General features: G+C 38.1%; 1 protein-coding gene across 3 annotated transcripts in view; it reads right to left on the bottom strand.

Moving 5' to 3' along the window:
* The window catches only part of Mvl (Malvolio), a 300,000-nt gene that overhangs the window by 14,924 nt on the left and 262,762 nt on the right, over nt 1-22,314 (bottom strand). For 2 of the 3 annotated variants that reach the window (XM_067142054.2, XM_067142055.2), the window contains exon 12: nt 7,858-7,928. In XM_067142054.2, coding sequence (XP_066998155.1) covers nt 7,858-7,928 — 71 coding nt within the window. Of the gene's footprint in view, nt 1-6,875; nt 6,974-7,857; nt 7,929-22,314 lie in introns of all 3 variants that reach the window. The other variant, XM_067142051.2, reaches the window with a different exon arrangement.

Raw genomic sequence — 22,314 nt, 5'->3', positions numbered from 1 at the left:
ATATCAATTTTCATGTCTGAAACATCTTTCATTTTTGAGATAGTATCTTCAAATAATTCAACTAATTTTTCAATTTCCCCCCCCCCCCTTAATTGGATTTCCGAAAACAAAAAATACACATTTCTTCATTTTTAAAAGAGATTTCAAATACCAAATTTCACGTCTGTAACATCTTAAGTTTTTGAGATGTCAGTATACTAATTAAAAAGAATTCAACCCCATTTTCTGTAATTTTTACCCCCACCCAAGTGTTTTTTCCAAAAACGAAAAATACGTGTTTCTTTATTTTTAACAGAGATAAAAAATACCATTTTTCACTTCTGTAACATGTTAAGTTTTTGAGATATACTGTAGACATGCTCATTTTAAAATTTCACCCCCTTTTTAGTTCCCCTTAAGTGGAGTTTTCGAAAACAAATCACCTAAGTTTCTCTACTTTTACAGGAGATTCCAAATACTAATTTTTACGTCTGTAACATGTTACGTTTCTGATATGTACTGTAGATACAGTCTAAAAATTCACCCCATTTGTCACTCCCGTTTAACCCCCATTAATTGGATTTTCCAAAAACAAAAAAATACACGTTTCATTATTTTTAAAGGAGATTTAAAACACCAATTTTCAGGTCTGTAATATCTTCAGTTTCTGAGATATAAGTATCCTCATTAAAGGTAATCAACCCTTTTTCACCCATTTTCACCCCTCCTAGTGGGATTTTCCAAAAACAAATAATACGTGTTTATTTTTAAAGGAGATTCTAAATACCAATTTTTATATCTGTAAACTTTTTTAAACATTTTAAAAATTCACCCCTCTTTTCACCCGCTTAGTGACGGAATATCCAAAAATCCTCCCTTAGTGAGTGCCTACATTGTAATATAAATGTATTCTCAAAATTTAATTTCATTATGTCCAGTAGTTTTGGCTCAGCAAATCATGAGTCAGTCAGTCAGTCAGTCAGTCAGTCAGGACATGTTCTTTTATATATGCTCAAATATAGATTTACATATCCTATTGATGAAAATGACTTCCCAAAGTAATGAAAACAATCTATCTTTCAAATACAGAACCACTGTAGAGTCTACACCACTGATACTCTAATTCTTCTCATCAAATCTTAGTGCTGGTATAAGAATGTGCAATATTCTTTCGAACAATACAGTCATTCTGGTGTTGGTGTCCGTACCAGGTGCACGCAATTTACAAAGAACATAGGGGCGAGTCTCATATAGCTATATATTAATCTTGATCTTCTAGCTTCCCTTCCTTTCTCAATAATTTACTTCACACTTATTTTATTTTCAGACATTCACTTCACACCAAATTAAACAATAGATCACTACATCTGATGAAAAGGAATACCTATTCAAGTTACAAATGTTCCCCTTCAAGCTACAGTCAAGTCATTATCCATAATACAGTACTACTGAACTAACATAAATTAAAATCAAGTTGCTTGTCTATACAGATAGGGATGCCAAATCCCAGATCAACTCAGGAACATTTGGTTGCTGTAGGAGCAACGACATAGTTCGGCATCAACCACAGCAGTTTTGATGTGTCATTTGGTTTCAAATTTGTATGTGTTGTTTGGACTTCATCAATGTTTTAAATTAAGATTGTAAATTGTGACATACCAGATTATTTAATTTATTATTGGTTATACTTACAGGGGTTAGACAAGGCTGTAATCTTTCACCTTTGCTGTTAGTAGTTTACATGGATCATCTGCTGAAAGGTATAAAATGGCAGGGAGGTATTCAGTTAGGTGGAAATGTAGTAAGCAGTTTGGCCTATGCTGACGACTTGGTCTTAATGGCAGACTGTGCCGAAAGCCTGCAGTCTAATATCTTGGAACTTGAAAATAAGTGCAGTGAGTATGGTATGAAAATTGGCCTCTTGAAGACTAAATTGATGTCAGTAGGTAAGAAATTCAACAGAATTGAATGTCAGATTGGTGATACAAAGCTAGAACAGGTCGATAATTTCAAGTATTTAGGTTGTGTGTTCTCCCAGGATGGTAATATAGTAAGTGAGATTGAATCAAGGTGTAGTAAAGTTAATGCAGTGAGCTCCCAGTTGCGATCAGCAGTATTCTGTAAGAAGGAAGTCAGCTCCCAGACGAAACTATCTTTACATCGGTCTGTTTTCAGACCAACTTTGCTTTACGAGAGCGAAAGCTGGGTGGACTCAGGATATCTTATTCATAAGTTAGAAGTAACAGACATGAAAGTAGCAAGAATGATTGCTGGTACAAACAGGTGGGAACAATGGCAGGAGGGTACTTGGAATGAGAAGATAAAGGCTAATTTAGGAATGAACTCGATGGATGAAGCTGTACGCATAAACTGGCTTTGGTGGTGGGGTCATGTGAGGCGAATGGAGGAGGATAGATTACCTAGGAGAATAATGGACTCTGCTATGGAGGGTAAGAGAAGTAGAGGGAGACCAAGACGACGATGGTTAGACTCGGTTTCTAGCGATATGAAGATAAGAGGTATAGAACTAAATGAGGCCACAACATTAGTTGCAAATCGAGGATTGTGGTGACGTTTAGTAAATTCACAGAGGCTTGCAGACTGAACGCTGAAAGGCATAACAGTCTATAATGATAATGTATGTATGTATGTATGTATGTATGTCTTCCAATTGGAGCGTGGCTGAAGATGACCCAATATATATGGGGTCAAAACTAGTCCCAGTTTTATAAGACAATATACAAGCTGATGGTATTGAATAGGTAGACCCTTCTCTACCATTTGATAGTAAACATTACAGTATCAACAAATTTCCTGCACTGTTCCATGGCAAGTGTTGAGACTTTTTCACACCCTGCATTAGTCCAAAAATGCTGCCATTTCAACAGTTGCAAGTGTTTATATCACTATAGCACTGTACACTCATAGTCTGATCTAGACACAAGGTCATAGATATCGATGACCCTTTTATGGAGACGACCAAATGCCACACTAGAGTATCCGAGGTAATACTGTATTCCAGCAGCTATCTTAACATTTACCAAGAGGTGGTAGCCATGGTAAAGAAAGTATTTAATATTGTGCAGGGTCTTGCCACTGTCCATGACGGAATTATCACTGACCATGGCAGAATGAACTACTGGTACCTCGGAGTTCAGTGCAGGTTGTGAAAGAACTTGTGTTTTGCTAATGTTTAAGCTCTAACTCAATACTAGCATGCCTATTCCAACTGCTAATGGTCTTAAGAGACATCAGGCTACCAGAACATTGTCCCATAGAAGTTCTAATACGGTAATAATGTTATTTACTTTGCTTCCCTCCAACTACATTTATGGTTTTTGGAAACATCGAGGAGCCAGAAATTTGTCCCGCAGGAGTTCTTTCATGTGGCAGTAAATGTGCCGACACAAGGCTGACGTATATGAGCACCTTCAAATACAACTGGACTGAGCCAGGATCGAACCTGCCAAGTTGGGGTCAGAAGACAAGCATCCAAACCGTCTGAGCCACTCAGCCTGGCACACAGGAGTTCCTGAATGTGACATGAGTCCATAACAGAGCTATGTTTAATATCCTCAATTGCCACTGACCTCAACCATGATAAATCTCATTATACTGAGAACAGAAAGCCAATGTATAATCATCTGCACCACTGAAGTTATACAACTTGTTGATCAGAGCCCCATTTTTAGAGGTTGGAAGAGTTGTACAGATTTAGTATTTGTCTTTGTTTATTGATGGTGCCCAATCCCATTATTCTGTGTCTGATTCATCGAAGCATAGAAAGTAATATGGGCAAGAATTGGCAGGATCTATCACACTGTAAGCTTTCAGGTCACTGCTATTGACAAGAACACAACCACTACCAGCTTTGGTCCTCATGATGGCCTACAGAGTTAGAACTGCTTCAGCCTATTAAATGCTATCAGAAAGGCCACTAACAGTTTAGCCTCTGAATGTAGCCATGGAGAGAATTTAGGCTTTACATTGGCTCAGATTATAGTACTTTGTGAAGATCCTTTGTATGGATAGCATACTAAAATAAATTTACAATCTATTACCAACAAAATTAAATATTACAGGTGATATTTTTCCTGGTACTGTTAATTTACAAAGTACTGTACTGTATTTACCCGTGTATTAGACCCCTTCACGTATTAGACCCCGCCCTGGCCTTTCGAGACGAAGTAAATGAAAAAAATAAATCTCCCATACCCACCCCCCCTACCAAAGTAATTCATCAGAGAAGAATAACGATTCCCCTTTGAAGTATGACCCACGCAATGAAAATACTCATTGAAGGCATGTGGTAAAACTGTGTTTTGTATTTTTAAAATGTCACCTCTGTAGCATATGCCTACTGCACCTCTGCTGGCGCCGCACAAATAGGTGAATAGTTTCGTGTCCGACCCGCGCATTGCAAGCAAGCATCATTCATGTATATGTAACTGTGTTTTGTAGTTAAGAATGTCCGCCATCATAACGCTAGCACAATTAGCTGCCATTCTCAGGAGCCTGAGTTTGATTTCCGGTAACATATTGCCAGAGATTTATGAATGGCAGGAAGATTAATATGCAGCAAAAATGGTACATGCAACTCCTTTCCACTGGAGGCCTGTCTAAAAAGAGCTGCACCACCTCGGGATGAGGAAACGAGTTTACTTTAGTTAAGAAATATTCACAGTTGTCCGACTTGTTGGCTGAATAGTCAGCGTCCTGGCCTACAGTTCAGAGGGTCCTGGGTTCGATTCCCAGCCGGGTCGGGGATTTTAACCTTCATTGGTTAATTCCAATGGCCCGGGGCCTGGGTATTTGTGCTGTCCCCAACATCCCTGCAACTCACACACCACACATAACACTATCCTCCACCACAATTACATGCAGTTACCTACACATGGCAGATGCCGCCCACCCTCATCGGAGGGTCTGCCTTACAAGGGCCGCACTTGGCTAGAAATAGCCACACGAAATTATAATTATTATACTCGGGCCAATATAGGATTTTTTTGGAGAGAAGTAGGTTTAAAACGTGATAAAAACAATCAAATCATAACTATTGTTTTACTCGCCTACGTACCTCACAAATAATAATAACTTTACGTCCGCACTTAACAATTTTCGGAGATGCCAAACAAAACATACTATGCATTAATAAAAAAAAGGAGACAACAATCGTACGAAATTAAACATTATGATAGTAAAACGCATTACCAGCACACCTGTAGATATCCATAAATGCAGTAAACTTTCCTGTTAATTATTTTTAATCTTGCCTTCGTGGAACTTCTGTCACTATGCGGGCACTTTATAGCATACCTACCTAACCTAAACAATGCGATCTCTCTTATCTCGTTTACAGCTGTTTAGGTAAGTCCTGATGTGATAAATGTGGAGAACAAGCATGAAATATTCTTAAAAATAAGGGTTTGGCTTTCAATAGCCACAGTTATGCAAAGAACGCTTCCAGTCACTATGTATTACATTTGGAAGTATAACTCGCAACATACGCTAGTGGTATGGCATGCTTTCTGCAGCACGTCTTTATTCAGAAGGAACAGCTTCTGCTACACATACACAAACTCTCCAGAAAGCATTTGGGAATAGATTCTCATTGTTTGGACTCTATAGTCGGGAACAAAACTATTTTTAAAAGTTTCAAAAGATAGGACTTCGAATGCTCTTGATGCATGGCTGACGAGATGGCAGTGAAGATGACATCATTTGGAATGACGACATGCCGGTAGCAGGGAAGTTGGTGACTCAAGATGGTAATTCAAATGAAAGCAGTGATTAGATTTACTCAGGTTTACCGTGCAGTAGGCCTACTGCTCAACTGACAAGAGACAAATGACTGGTCATTAAGTTCTCTTCTATCAATATTGCATAATATGATAACACAGTACGCTTATCCCTTTTCTCTATGAGGTTGAATATGAAGCAAGACGAATTTTTGTAGCAAGTTTTTACGATCGTATGCCCTTCCTAACGTCAACCTAATCAGAGGAATTAATGAGATGAAACGAATGACATGATATGAGTAACTAAAGCTGACTATATTTACTTTATATGTAGGCCTAAAAGTCGTGTTCACCATTTATTATCTTTTTACATTTAGAAATACCGCCTTCCAACAAAAATAGCCAGTATAACTCAAATATATCCATAGTTTGTTAAAGAATAGTGTAGAATGTTTACATGTATAATTTATAGCTTCTTATAGCCTAGAAAGCATGTGTTCGCTGCACAAAATTTGAGGTTATCGCATATTGGAACCCCCCTTACTTCTTTTGGCTGTAAAAGTGAAAGAAAAAGGTATCTAATACGTGAGTAAATATGAGTAAGAACTGCTTCAGCAGCATAGAGCCTATTAAATGCTATCAGAAAGGCCACTAACAGTTTAGCTTCTGAATATAGCCATGGAGAGAATTTAGCCTTTACATTGGCTCAGATTATAGTAGGGCCTACTTTGTGAAGATCCTTCATATGGATAGCAAACTAAAATAAATTCACAGTTTGCGGTACTGTTAATTTACAAGGTATTACTGCAAAAGGTATGCATATAACCTTAGGAACAATGAATAGTCAGTGTTAATACTAAAGAGGCAGTGGACTTGATCACGAGAGCCGAACAATGTGATTGAGGATGTCACACCGACCAATATCTGCAGGTCATCTGGCTAAGCAGCAGTTGTCTTGGCAGGCCAAGATCCTTAATGGACTGTATGAGCCATGTGAAGCAAAACACTAAAGCAACACCTATAAGACATTCTGATAACAGAAGATCTTATGTCCTGAGGACTAAATATTGCCAAAATCCTGAAGACAATTTTCCAGTATTGGAGAAACTCTCTCATGCACATGCAAAAGCCCCATATTTGGTCTTAATGTTTCCTTACTTCTTAGTCTTTCAAGATGATGCATCTTCACTACATGTGATGTGTTCTGTTATCTTGTCTCCAAGTTAATCATGTCATTCACTATTAGTAAGTCAATACTGAAAGAAAACTATACAATTATGCATAGTACTATATTGGCCATGCAGAAATTTCTGGCTAGCATACAGCTAATCATTTTTATATTATAACATAGTACAAATATATGAGTATCACCTTATAATCTATTCTAAGAGACTGAAAAATAAATCACTAAGAATAGAAATAAGTGTAAGATGCACATTACAATATGATCCTTTAAACCACAATAACAGAACGCTCTTTTGGGTTGTTAGGCCGTTTGTAAGTACAGTGTTTCTCCCTGAATGCACCACTTGGGCTCGACAGTCAGACTGGCAGGTCTTTCCAAGATGCTGCTTTGCAGTGGCAGACTGACTGCACAGTCCTGCCATGTTGGCAAATAAGGACTGCTAACCCGCTAAAGGAGAAGTGAATTATCCGTTGTCAAAAATTTGTACTCTCCTTTGAGGCATATTGCCAATTACAGCTTTCACAACCATGGGGAGTACAAATTCATTTCTCCTTTAGCAGGTTAGCAATCCTTATCTCTGCTAACATGGCAGAACTGTGCAATCAGTATGTCATTGCTAGGCAGAGCCTCAGGAAGGCATCCTAGTCCTACTGATGAGCCCAAATGGCATGTTCAGGGCAAAACACTGTGGAAGCATACAGCCTAACAACCCAAAAGTTGGTTTTATTGCTGTAATGTTTTGATCTGCAGCCATGAAAGCCTTAACTGGCAACATTATTTCTAACAAACCACAATATTACATTCTAACTACAGTAAGATTTAAATGTCTATGCTAATTTATAAGATGGAAAACAAATAAATCCACAAAGAAACGAGACCAAAGTATGATTATGAAAGAAATTAATTCTAGAAGGAATATTTGATCAAATCAACAATTAAGTCAAAGGTTCCTACCTTGATACTGATTTATCATTAGCCAGACCAAAATCGGTGGGTACTGGTCCATCTATATATCTGGATACGAGCTGAAAGAAATAAAGAGAAAACTTTTTTAACATTCTAGGTTTATGTAATCATTATTCCATACAGGAAGACAATTTCTATTCAACCATTACTAAGGATTTAACAGTAGTCCTCTGTTTTAAGCTATATACAGGAGGACATATTAAAAGAAAGTAGCAAGTGTAAATTGCTGGGATCATTAATGTGATTCCTGACATACTCTAATTCATAGCATAGGGAATAAATCCACAGAGATAACAGAAAGGCTACTAGTGAATCAAGTAGAAATGATAAATTTACCAACTCTTAGGAGGGTATTTACGTTCATTGCTCCGAAGAAGTGCTTCCTCTAGGTTCTGATCCTCTAGGATGAGGGATCCTCAAAGTGGTCCCAACTTGATAGTGAAAGGCCTGCAGAATCCAATGCCCTGCTTAGAGCAGACTCTTTCTGGCCTCGGATTATATTGGCTGGGCTAGTATCTGATGAGTGTTTTTCCAAGACTGTATTTTGTTTGAATCTATTCATGTGGGGGTGGAGCCTGAAATCGCCACCATAGTTAGAAACAGACTCGCAAAATCTGGAGGATGTTCGAACAACTGACCCTGACCTGGGTACATACTCTGACCATAACACCACCCATCATCATCATCATCATCATCATCATCATCATCATCATCATCATCATCATCATCATCTCGTGTCTAATGAGGGACTTCCTACTTCAAGACTGGAAAAGTAAACTGTGCATATGAACTAGACATTATGTGGTGCATTCAAGAACTTTTAGATTATTTTTTAATTATTAGGTTTTTCTGTATGCCAAAACTAACTATGAGTAATAAATTTATAAACTACCTGAAAATGAAAAACATATGGTAGGAGTATTATACTTGAAAAAAGAAACAACTTAATTAAAATAGAAAGACATGTTTTGTTCTTGAAAAAACATCATCACATTCAAGTACAATACTGTTACCATGTGAGTTTCTATTTCACGTAGTCTATAAATTTATTACTCAAAATAAGTTTTGGCAGACTGAAGAACCTAACTGTTAAAAATTAAGTGAGTTGAAACTGAAAAGAGATGGCTTCAGATATTACAAGAAAAAGGCTTTCAAGAATATCAACAATAATTTACTAAGACTGGGAAAGTAAATTATTTTTGATATTGCTGAGAGCATCGCACACTGTCTAGTTTGCATGCAAAATATTAGCTGCTACTGGAAAACCTTGTCACAGGAGAGAGATGGAAAGTATATTTTTGGGGTGGTGTGAAAAGCATATATCTACGAATAGGAAGATGATGGTACAAGTTACTTTTCACAAATTGGTCATCACTAGAGTACAAAAAATGATCAGAGTAGACTTTTACACCATGAGCAGTGAATTAAGAATGGGTAATATGACTGGTCTCCATCTAAATTCAAAGTGAACTACTTTGGTGAGACAAACAATACATGACGATCATATTTGTATAGTGTAGTGATTCAATATGTGTTATTCAAGACTGATAACATATATATTTGCCATGAATGGTTTATTGAACTGAAGGAGTTTGCTTTTGATTTACATGGAATGAATTTTTGTGATCAGTCCAGTAAATCATTTTACATTTGCTGCTCATTGTGCAGGTTAAAAATCTGCCCTGGTCATTTAGTAAATTCCGATGATAACCACATGAAATGTAACTCCTATCTTCTATAGGTCATCTTCCTACATCATCCAAAGGTAATGTTCCCTTCCTTTTCCCATGGAAAAGGTTTTCCATTATAAGCTAATATTGTGCATGTGAACTACAGGTTGTACTGTGCTTTCAATGATCTCAACAACCTGTTACTTACTCAAACTCAAAATGGTACGTGTTCCTCGTAAGATTCATTTCAACTCCTTGTATTATTCAGTTTTTGAAAATGTCAGCTGTAATGTAACATGCCCCATGCTACTCTCAAATATGTAGTAAGTCACTTTAAATTCCAGAATGAACTGTATAGGGTCAAATTAGTGTTGTTAGTGCATTTCACAAATATGTTACTTCTGTACCTGCCAAATTCCTCAGCACTGAATCCATAATTAATATCCTGGACCAATGATGTGACCAGCTTGGAAAAGAAATAATGAATTGAATTTATTACAAAAAATTTATGCAAATAACATGAACGATGTATTTCTTCCAAACGCAAGAAAAAAATGACAAATCATCTGTACCTCGATGTAGCTCGATAAATCCAGATAACTCATGAAAGGAGTAATTATTTCATCTGACAAGCTTTGATCATTTGCCAGGATGTTAGGTCATATGGATATTATAAGTATGCTGATGTTTCAACTACTCTTTGGTAGCCCAAGTCAAGACTAAAATACAGAACAGTGGGTGCCCATACTTTTATAGCAGCAAGAAGGCTAGGTGGTGATGCCAGCATCGACTTTCCTCTCTTTCAGACTGGTGTTTCCGGGACCTGCGCAGTGTGACCCAGTGCAACCATTCTTCTTTCATTTGGCATAAAGCAACAGTTGCCCAACTCTGCTAATCTGTAGGCCCTGTTCAAACAGTTGTCATGTTTCATTATATCCATAATTTCTTGGTAGGGATGAGCATAATTCTGGTGGATGGTAGCCAGAACCATGGTATCATGATCGACAAAAGATCAGCTCATCCAAGTGGAAAATTTTGTAGTAGCAGACCAAGCTCTCCCTTTCCTTGATCATGAAATGAAATCTGAGGAAACCACAGTTCTGGCATCTACCCTTCAGTATAATGCTTATATCTACCAAGAACCTGTGAAGATAATGGAATATGACAACTGCTTCAAGAGGAAAAAAAGAGGGGGGCTATAGATTAGCAAAGTTTGGCAACTGTTGTATATGCCTCCAAACTGAAGAATGGCAACACTTGGTCACACTGCACAGGTCCGGGAAAATACCAATCTGAGAGAGAATCAAGTCATTGCTGGCACCACCAACTAGCCTCTTGCTGCTATAAAAGTACAAGTTACCACCAGTCCAGGGCATTTAATATGAGGAGCATCGTTTCAAATTATAATTTTACAGGAAGTTAAAAAAACGTTTTACTTCCTAACCAAATAAGACATTTTGAAATTCTAATCGGTAAAATCTACGTATTGAGGTTATGCTCCCGAATCAGTCATGATTGAAATCATTTCCCAATAAATGAAGGCGTCATTCTAATTATAAAATTTCACTTAATACATTTTGAACCAATTCACTGAACAAAATACATTTTGATACAGCCCTTTATTCACATAATACGATTTGAAACGTTCATTTGATTCCAAAGATTGTTATTGACTTTATTGTTAGCTACAGCGCATCATCTACAGTAAATTAACTTATTATTAACACATTGTTAATGCTATATGGATGTTTACAATCTTGAAAGTAATCCTTCTTCCTCATGCAAACAGTCACAGTCGTCATTATGAATCGGCCTACCAGTATCTGACGTTGAACCTATGTTTAGTGCTGAAACATAAAATTGTAAACTGTCAAACTCCTTCCAGTTGTCTCCAAATCTGGCTTTCCGCAGGTTCACGACATACAGTTTTTAGCATCAGGTAATGCTCTCGGTTTATCGATTACGGGAGGTTCATATACCTGGCCCAGCCTTATGCCTCATTTCAGAAGGGTTACAAATCGCTTTGAGGGATCAAACCTGTACGTCAGTTCCATCTTTACGTAACGTGGTACTGACCACTTTTCTCGCTTTTCTTCATAATTGCCGTCTTTGTTTCTTTAATTCCATCTAATTTGTTAAAATGCTTGGTGAGGATCTTGTAGACCCTTATAACCCATTCTTTTCCTAGATGTTTTACAGTTCCCACAGTCTGATAGATCTCTGGGTATTCTTCGAAAGTAACGATGTCAGAGCACTTACGAAGAAACTTTTCTACAACACCAAAAACCCTGTCTGTGTGTAAAATGGAATGTTTTATGACAGAAAAGATGACAACAATCATGGAAATGTTAGCGGGTGCTGTGGTTTGTAGCTATAAACTAGAGCATGGATAATATGCATGTTCTTGTTTTGGCCTCCACATCCGTCTGCGAACAGCTTGACACAGGTGATTGATTTATCGAAATGTACCTCATCTAAAAACGAAGTAACAACTGATGACACTTCGTCTGGCCCTCTTTCAGCCTCAGTCTCATTCCATACATAAAATTTCGGATTCTGAATACAGACATCGCTAACACACAGTGCATAACATGATATTTGGAGCGAATAGAACGCTTCGCCAATTGATCATTTAGGAAGCAGTTGTACCTGTTGCAAATCAAAGCAGAAGAACATTGTGTTAGCAGGTCGTTTCCTCATAAGTTTGCAAAAACCCTGTGAGCGAATTTTATCTGCTCCCACATCGGCTAGTCCCACGGTTCTTTTTATCACTATCTTTTTCATATTTAATCTGAAAGAGCATTCGAGTGCAGTAACTACGAGCATCCCTGGATGGTGTCCCAAACCCAGTGTTGAACTGTGTACGGAAAATATTCTGGAAGAATCACTTTTCACTTGCAGGTCCGTGGAAACACTCTCCTACGGGTAAGTAGCCCTCCATGGTGATAGAAAGTGAACGGGCACGCAAGCAATACCACAATGTCAAGTAAGATATAAAAATAGCGGGAACAAGCAAACAAAAGAGCGGAATAAATACAGGCTGGGAAACATTATCGTGAACATAATATGTTTTGAACCGTTCGCCGTGGTGCACTTAATATGATTTGTTCCAAATCATGTTTTTCAGCACTGAATTCCTATGGGAAAGAATACGAAATGACCCGATCTAACTCAACAGCGTTAAAGACCATATCCTAATTGGCAGGAAACCGCATCAAAACATATTCTGACCTCGACTGCATTTAATACGTTTTGAAACAATGCTCCTCATATGACAAGGGCTACTGAAGAGCAGTTGAAACATCGATATATTTTCAATGATAATATGACCTAATATCCCGTAAAAAGACCAAAGCTTGTCCGTTAACATCGGCTGTGAAAGGCTGCACCAGTATTCCTGTATTATTTCATGGTTTTTGAGAATCAAGAAATTGATAAACTTAATTTTCTTCAGTGTATCCCAGTTATGTCTGGAGTCACTGGATTCACCCTGGCTTATTATCAGTTTTAGCAGGGGGAGTATAAGGTCAAATACCCTTTCTGACACCATGCAACTTTTCAGGTGAAAATTCCATCAAGGGATCCACCAGGATTTGAACCTAGGTCATCTGGGTGGAAAGCTGGCAGGTGTCCCAATGTGCTAATCATACTTCCTAATCAAGTAAATGGCAGAAAAACAACAATAAAAAAAAAAAAAACGTGTGTAATCTGATTTTAGCCATGTGCTAGGTCAGGGAACAAAGCGGACATTACTACCGAGGAGCTGACACAAACGAATGGTTACAGAAAAAGCAGAATGTCACATTTATCCATAATGACTATGTTAATATCAAAGAAAAGTAAAACAGATCAGTCAGTCAATAATTTTTGCGAGATGTTAAGGAATAATTTTCACTCTCGCACATACTGGTTTTCATCCAGTTTCATCCTAGTCAAAGATTCTTTTGTTCAAATCAACATCATGACATGCAGTAGTTCACATTAATAAGAAATTAAAATGAAGGTCCACCTACATGATGTCAAATTACTTATACAATGGAACCGATTTCAACCCCATTATGGGTTATCTTCAGCTATATACTAGAATTGACAATATATAGTGCAAATACAATCAAATTAACACTTTAAAAATATCACACACATATTACAAATTATTTTGCATACTAGGCAAAATATCTCTCAGTCTATTATGATATAAATAGTGAATTTAAAGTCCAGTAGTCAAATTTTGTCATGTGTGACATTGCCATTGATATTAATCTAAAATGCACAATCCTAATAAGTAAATCTTGTATATGCACAATAAAAATATTAAAATTGGAGCTAAGCTGTTACACTGGTGTTTAAAGTTAAAATAACCATAGTGTGTGCTTAGCTGGTAAAAGTCTGCCATGCTGAGTAACATGTATTGGTAAGAGTTGTGTTGAATGTGACACAGCTGTGTTTAAACAAGCACACACAAGATGAATAGACTTGAGACGAATTACCATATTCCATCGCATAATCATCGCCACTGCATAATCGTCGCATCCTTGATTTTCAGTACAAAAATAAAAAAAATAAAAACTCGTTGGCTGAATGGTCAGCGTACTGGCCTTCGGTTCAGAGGGTCCCGGGTTCGATTCCGGGCCGGGTCGGGGATTTTAACCTTAATTGGTTAATTCCATTGGTCCGGGGGCTGGGCGTTTGTGCTGTCCCCAACATCCCTGCAACTCATACACCACACATAACACTATCCTCCACCACAATAACACGCAGTTACCAAGATATGGCAGATGCCGCCCACCCTCGTCGGAGGGTCTGCCTTACAAGGGCTGCACTCGGCTAGAAATAGCCACACGAAATTTTATTTATTTTAGTACAAAAATAAGATTTTAAAATTTCATTGCATAATCGTTGCATGTTCAAATTTTGTTCCTCAAGCTGCTCAAATAAATGGAACTGCAATGTAAATTGCATATGAAAGTACAATTTAAATGAAAGTATGGCTTATAGGAAATTTAGCAACACAATCATGTTTGCGAGATGTCTGTACAACTTTTGCCAAATACAACGCCATCGATTATGCAGGGACTACTTCAGAGGAGCGGCATCACACCATGTTGATCAGTTATGATCGTGTGATGTCAGATGAAGCTGCCGCTCCAGCTAACAAACGCACATGTAGAATACTTTGTGTTTTTCAGCTTGTCTTTTAATTTGTGCCAGTTATACTCCACCTTTTCACTGATGGAAAATTTTATTTCCTCAGCTCTGTTTCCATACTGTTCTACAATTAAGAGATGAAAGTATATGATTTTCCACCTGTTCAATACAAATTCAAATGTGATATACATTGAAATGTCACATTTTATTCATAAATATTAGGGACCGGTTTCGGCATATTTATGCCATCATCAGCCTAAAGTTAGATAAGGACACAAGTAAATTACATACATGTCAATACACAAATAAACTTTCTACCATATTGGCATTTCATAATAGCGTTGATATGTACAAAATTTTTGAATGTTATTTTACACACAATTGTAACAAAAACATCACTAGGTAATAGATATCACAGAACTGTAAATAGATCAATTTTACCTTTATCGTAAATTTTATAAGAGGTATATATGAGAGTTTTTATACATTCAAAAATTTTGTACATATTGCACCCGTCCACCTCCCGAGTCCCAGACTAGCATTTATCTCAGGGGTGTCGGTTCATTATTTAAGTCATCAAATATAAATATAGCGGCATAAATGAACACGGGAATGAACGGAGCAATTTAAAATTAAAATGGGGAAGGCTCGATTGTAAACTTGAATTTAAGGACTCCATGATAGGACTAGGAAGTGACTGTTAACTTTAAAAAGGGCATCATCTAACTACAATAAAAAGATTATGAGAATGGTTTCCTTTGAAATAATTGCCAGAAGGAGCAGTTTATTACGCCATCCGACGTACGAAACTTTGATACATTTGGCAACGATATTTAAATTCCCACACATGTTACATAAATAAATCACTTGCTATACCGCAAGTGGTATCAATATGTTGCTGGGTTGCTTCTGAAAGAAATTACAAGTGGAGTATAACTTACGGATTGATTCCATTTGAATCGAACCGTTGTTCAAGGATATAGCTTCCTTCTATCGGGAGCCCGAGCATAACCCATGTTACGGTCGGCTTCCCGATTTAACTAAGATGATGTACCCCGGCTATATACATTTTTCCGAGACCGGTACTCGGACTGGGTAATGTTTCTCGTGAATTACGAAAAATGGATTACACGGACAGTTCCTATCTTACGATGTCCAGCTGATGCCATACCACTGAATTAGCATTTATATTTTATTTACACATGATCTGAGATGTTACAAAGTAGCCTCAGTAGACTACTGCCACATATGAGATAACGAGAAGCGGTGGGAAATACCGTGCGGAGACCGTACGATAACGAGGTAACAAATGACTATAATATTTCTCACTCTTATTATTCAACATACGAATAGAGGGATGTTGTCACCAATTAATTAATTAACTATCATCAGAATATTCATTTATCCACGAAATTAGCATCCTTGAAATTATTATTATTATTATTATTATTATTATTATTATTATTATTATTATTATTATTATTATTACTCAACGGTTCCTGGCACTGTCACGTTTGATTAATATCGTCATTATTATGCGGGACGCAAACACAAATGGTTATTAATGTTATCATTATTATTAGTATATCCCTCTTGTGGTTATTATTATTATTAATGAATAGGTGACTCGAGATATTATTATTATTATTCATGTCACTCAAGAGTTTATTATTATTAATGAACCGGTCACTTCCGCCAAAATATATTAAGATATCGGTCGCAATTATTATTATTTCACTGATCAACCAACGGCATCATTACTGTTATTATTATGACAATTATTATTAAGCTGACCGCGATGATTTAACATCGTCCTTACATTATTATTATTATAATATCGGTTGCATATTCTCATTTAGATTCCCGTCTAACATCTTTATCAACGCTTATTTAATTAAGGCGGTCCAATCATTTATCTGCAATATTATTATTATTATTATTATTATTATTATTATTATTATTATTATTATTATTATTATTATCATCATCACGACATCATGATTGTCATCGCTCGTCATTACAATGATTACACTATACGATCATTTATGTGGACTCTGAACTCTCATTATCCTTAGATCCGTAGTATCTCGACGAATAGCTGTGCAGTCTATTTATTTCGTACATGCTGTCACGGGTTCGAATTCTACCCGCTACGTAACTCAGTATTTCTCTGTGACACTGCCCGTACATTTTACACTCATTTATATCCTAAGTGTCTCTCGTACGGAATTTATATCCCTTTCTATCTCAATATTCCTTGATTCATTTATTTCTCACAGAATTATCAACTGACTTTATTTATTTACTTCTGACATCGTACGACCTTTTATTATCTGACTGCAGATTCTTTAACATTTTTCTATCTCATTTTGATCTACACCTTAGTTCGTTCTCCACAAATAATCGTGACATTTTGAAATTATATTTACCAAAATTTGACAATCATGGTTTCGTAATATTAGTCCTACGTGTTCCGGCTAATGAATTGCAAATTTAAGAAACGACATTTATTCGTAAAGAAAACATTGGACCGTAATTTAAACCACACGTTCATTAACATGTACGGATTATTAGCACCGATCTTAAATTTCAATATTATTAATTTATCAAGTTAAATTACCACACACTTTAATTCCGAATTAAAAACGACCTCCCGTCATTAAATGATTCCTGATAAACTCAACACCTGATCACTTAAATTTATTATTACGCACGGCTCACTAAATTTCCGATATCACATGAATTATTATTATATCCAATTTTTTTTTTAAAAATTCTTCTTTAAAAAAAAGAAAAAAGTAGTTTTATTATATTTATTATTATTATTAATTTTTAAAAAAATTAATTTTCGCCTGTTACACGGTAGTCCACGTTTAATATGTTTAACGCATAACCCCTTTTACAATTTCGATTTATTTTGGCACTAATCAATCCAGATATGATTTACTTGGAAATTTTATTATTATTATCGCTTCTCCCAAATTTAACAACTTCACTTTGAAAACATGAACATACTAATCAACAACAAAACACAACTGGTATGACGAGGCTGGACTTTCCTTCAATGTCATTACATAGCTCGTTAAAATGACAAACAGAAAAGCACATATCGGGTCTATTTAACTATAATAACCAAAATCAAATATAAAGAAAATTATTCTTGACTACAAAGAAAATAATAATGCATGCATGACTTAACGTACTACCCTATATCTACAAAAATTTACATCTCCAACAAACTGAATACATAAAAAGAGACCCGATTATTTACATTGTTATATTTACTACTGTCCGTGCTACAAATTTAGGATGGGGTCGTTAAGCGACTCATCTTGTTACAGAAGGTAACCAAGTCTAATAAAATTATTCCCATTTTTCCCATCACGATAACATTTCCCAAATATTATTTACATTATGTACTTATCTTAGTTTCTCGGTATTCCATTACAGCTTTGCAGATGAGAGGCTCCTTTCGGCCCCTCTCTGCTATTTAATCCTCCATTCTTGATGGCGTAGTTCCACAAAAGATTTCCTGGCACATTACCATTTTACACTAATACCTTAATTATCACAAAACTTCACCATTGACAACGTTAACACTGAACACTTTAACTTTTATACAACAAATTAATATCCTAGACCCAAAAATTTAATATTTTTACACTATTTTAATCTTTGTCCAATTACCGCACAATGGACCTGGACACGTACGACGAGGTGTCAAATTTTACGCCCGTCGCGATTTATGTCGTCCGACGTGATACGCCCGTTTCATACGGCCTTCTTGAAGTGTTCATGATAGCGGTTCAATATTGCAAAGTACAGGCTATTATTCCCTTAAAGTACTGTTCGTCACACAGTATGTTATTTACGTACTTATTGTGGTACAATTTATATTACTCTCCTACAGTGCAATTAATTTACTTCACTGATATTTATAACTGACAAACACTGTCCTACGTTAACTATTTCCAGTTCATGTTGCTTGAGCGCGATCACATTTTCTAAACACTGGCGGATGCCCGCGCCATTAAATGTTGAGTTACTGTACGCCCGTAGAATTCTAAGTTAGCTGCGACCGACAGTTCAGCTCCAGAGATTCATTTCAAGTGTGGTGGCGAGGATACCTTGTCCCGTATATATGGATGAAGCTTTCCCTCGCGGATTCATTGACGTCATACCCCTGAGGGAAGGGGTGGATTTTTAATATCGGTACTTGCACTCCGAATTGGACTTTAAAATTTATATCAAATTAATCCACTCCGCTAGCATATTTGCTGGATTATATATGAACTCCTAGTGATCACAGATTTAGGAGATACGGGTGGATTTAGCTCCTCACATTTCGCGCCTTCGGAAGCGTCCCTTACAACGTGGTCTTCGTCCAGCCAATGACATTCAAGCTGTCTGGTTTCCAAGAAATCCAGCCTCCAATTTATTTAATTTGCCAATAATTATTGATTATTTTTCCATGCGTGACATCTAATAAATTCATTACATCGATCCGTGTACTCACAATAATTTATTACTGATTACTTTTGAAGTTACGAGAATATCTCATCCATCATTCCTTAAGATGGTATCCCTGGGTCATCCATCAAATTTTAGCGATTGGCCGACAAGCGGTCACGTGATTTAAATCTCCACCTGCCCGAACCTAGGCTAGCGAATGTCCTCGCAACCGCTGTAGCTTTCCATGACGTCACGGGAATCTCCGTCCTACCAAAAATATCCCAGCGCAGTACTCATGTTGCGAGCTTCCTTTGTATCACCTACCCCCTTTCTCTTTCTGACCAAGACTTATTTGTGGACTTGTATTTCCTTGTTCGCCAACTAATGAGATCCCCTGCTGTGAAGTAGCTAAATGTTGTTGTGTCGAGCTAATCCGTCAGGCTCCAGTCTGTCGTCCTTCCTCGCTCATATTTCGACATTACACAGATGAAATATTTTCAACTACACTTCTGTATTTCAATAAATGTACCATATTTTATTTTATCAATCAAATCATGACTGACTTTGGGCCTAAGTCACTCGGGTTCAATATCAACGCTATTATGAAATGCCAATATGGTAGAAAGTTTATTTATGTATTGACATGTATGTAATTTACCTGTGTCCTTATCTAACTTTAGGCTGATGATGGAATAAATATGCCAAAACCGGTCCCTAATATTTATGAATAAAATGTGACATTTCAATGTATATCACATTTGAATTTGTATTGAACAGGTGGAAAATCATATACTTTCATCTCTTAATTGTAAATCTTTTTTCAATACGGACCAATTATGAAGTTCTTAACATTAAATAATCCATACTGTTCAGCAAAGACTATTACGTTTAGCTTGAAGACCGGAAAATAGTATCTGTAATTACCCAAAATCACAAATAAATGCTTCACACATTAATGCGTTGCTATGTAAATTACTACCAGTAACTGTTCAGTATTATTGTACACTGACTGACAGAGCAAATGCAACACCAAGGAGGAGTGGTTCGAAAGGGATGAAAGTTGGGGAAAAAACAGAGTCGGCACGGAAGAATAATTGATGTTTATTTCAAACCGATATGCAGGTTACACAATGCGCACGGCATCGACTCAGTAGGATGTAGGACCACCGCGAGCGGCGATGCACGCAGAAACACGTCGAGGTACAGAGTCAATAAGAGTGCGGATGGTGTCCTGAGGGATGGTTCTCCATTCTCTGTCAACCATTTGCCACAGTTGGTCGTCCGTACGAGGCTGGGGCAGAGTTTGCAAACGGCGTCCAATGAGATCCCACACGTGTTCGATTGGTGAGAGATCCGGAGAGTACGCTGGCCACGGAAGCATCTGTACACCTCGTAGAGCCTGTTGGGAGATGCGAGCAGTGTGTGGGCGGGCATTATCCTGCTGAAACAGAGCATTGGGCAGCCCCTGAAGGTACGGGAGTGCCACCGGCCGCAGCACATGCTGCACGTAGCGGTGGGCATTTAACGTGCCTTGAATACGCACTAGAGGTGACATGGAATCATACGCAATAGCGCCCCAAACCATGATGCCGCGTTGTCTAGCGGTAGGGCGCTCCACAGTTACTGCCGGATTTGACCTTTCTCCACGCCGACGCCACACACTTCTGCGGTGACTATCACTGACAGAACAGAAGCGTGACTCATCGGAGAACACGACGTTCCGCCATTCCCTCATCCAAGTTGCTCTAGCCCGGCACCATGCCAGGCGTGCACGTCTATGCTGTGGAGTCAATGGTAGTCTTCTGAGCGGACGCCGGCAGTGCAGGCCTCCTTCAACCAATCGACGGGAAATTGTTCTGGTCGATATTGGAACAGCCAGGGTGTCTTGCACATGCTGAAGAATGGCGGTTGACGTGGCGTGCGGGGCTGCCACTGCTTGGCGGCGGATGCGCCGATCCTCACGTGCTGACGTCACTCGGGCTGCGCCTGGACCCCTCGCACGTGCCACATGTCCCTGCGCCAACCATCTTCGCCACAGGCGCTGCACCGTGGACACATCCCTATGGGTATCGGCTGCGATTTGACGAAGCGACCAACCTGCCCTTCTAAGCCCGATCACCATACCCCTCGTAAAGTCGTCTGTCTGCTGGAAATGCCTCCATTGACGGCGGCCTGGCATTCTTAGCTATACACGTGTCCTGTGGCACACGACAACACGTTCTACAATGACTGTCGGCTGAGAAATCACGGTACGAAGTGGGCCATTCGCCAACGCCGTGTCCCATTTATCGTTCGCTACGTGCGCAGCACAGCGGCGCATTTCACATCATGAGCATACCTCAGTGACGTCAGTCTACCCTGCAATTGGCGTAAGTTCTGACCACTCCTTCTTGGTGTTGCATTTGCTCTGTCAGTCAGTGTATTTAACAACAGAATAACGTCAAAAACAAAATAAAACTTAAATTCTCACACGCACATGTCTACAGTAATCACATCATTCACAAGCACACACATGCATCTGTACATTCCAGATCAGTCGATACTTCTGCGAGAGTACCTAATTAACACAAAACGGGAAAAATCTACAACATACCTCCAAGACATGGAGTGGTCCACTTGTGGTGAACTACAAGAGTTGCATGTATTAGAGCAGATCATAAGAATGTGGACCATGGCGGCTGATTACATGACTGTGTTAATGAAAAAAGGAACACACTGATTTCGATGTTAACCAGTGACAAGAACAAATATTAACTTTTCTCATGAATTACATTCCCAGTGACACATTTTGTCACTGTATACCTACGTGTTCCAATACGAGTGTATCCCTCGTTGTAAGACTTTGAAAACCTTACTAAGAGACAAGTGTGTGCTGTGCCGGTATTTCCCGCTGACGTTGCCGACAAGTGATAACTTACAGCCTTACGTATTTCAAATGAGAACTCATAATATCACTGGTGAATAAATTGTACATTGTCTCACGGCCATGCTGTCAAACTACAAATCGTGCTGCTATTTTTGGCCGTTTCTTTTTCAGTTCTCGAATCAAGTAATCCTGGTGAGGGTCCCATACACTGGAACCATACTCTAATTGGGACTGGCTGAGTGGCTCAGATGGTTGAGACACTGGCCTTCTGACCCCAACTTGGCAGGTTCAATCCTGGCAGTCCAGTGGTAT

The sequence above is a fragment of the Anabrus simplex genome, chromosome 2 (genome assembly GCF_040414725.1).
Source record: "Anabrus simplex isolate iqAnaSimp1 chromosome 2, ASM4041472v1, whole genome shotgun sequence".
Taxonomy (NCBI): Eukaryota; Metazoa; Arthropoda; class Insecta; order Orthoptera; family Tettigoniidae; genus Anabrus; species Anabrus simplex.
Note: the sequence above shows the minus strand (reverse complement) of the source record. Positions and strands in the feature narration are given on the sequence as shown.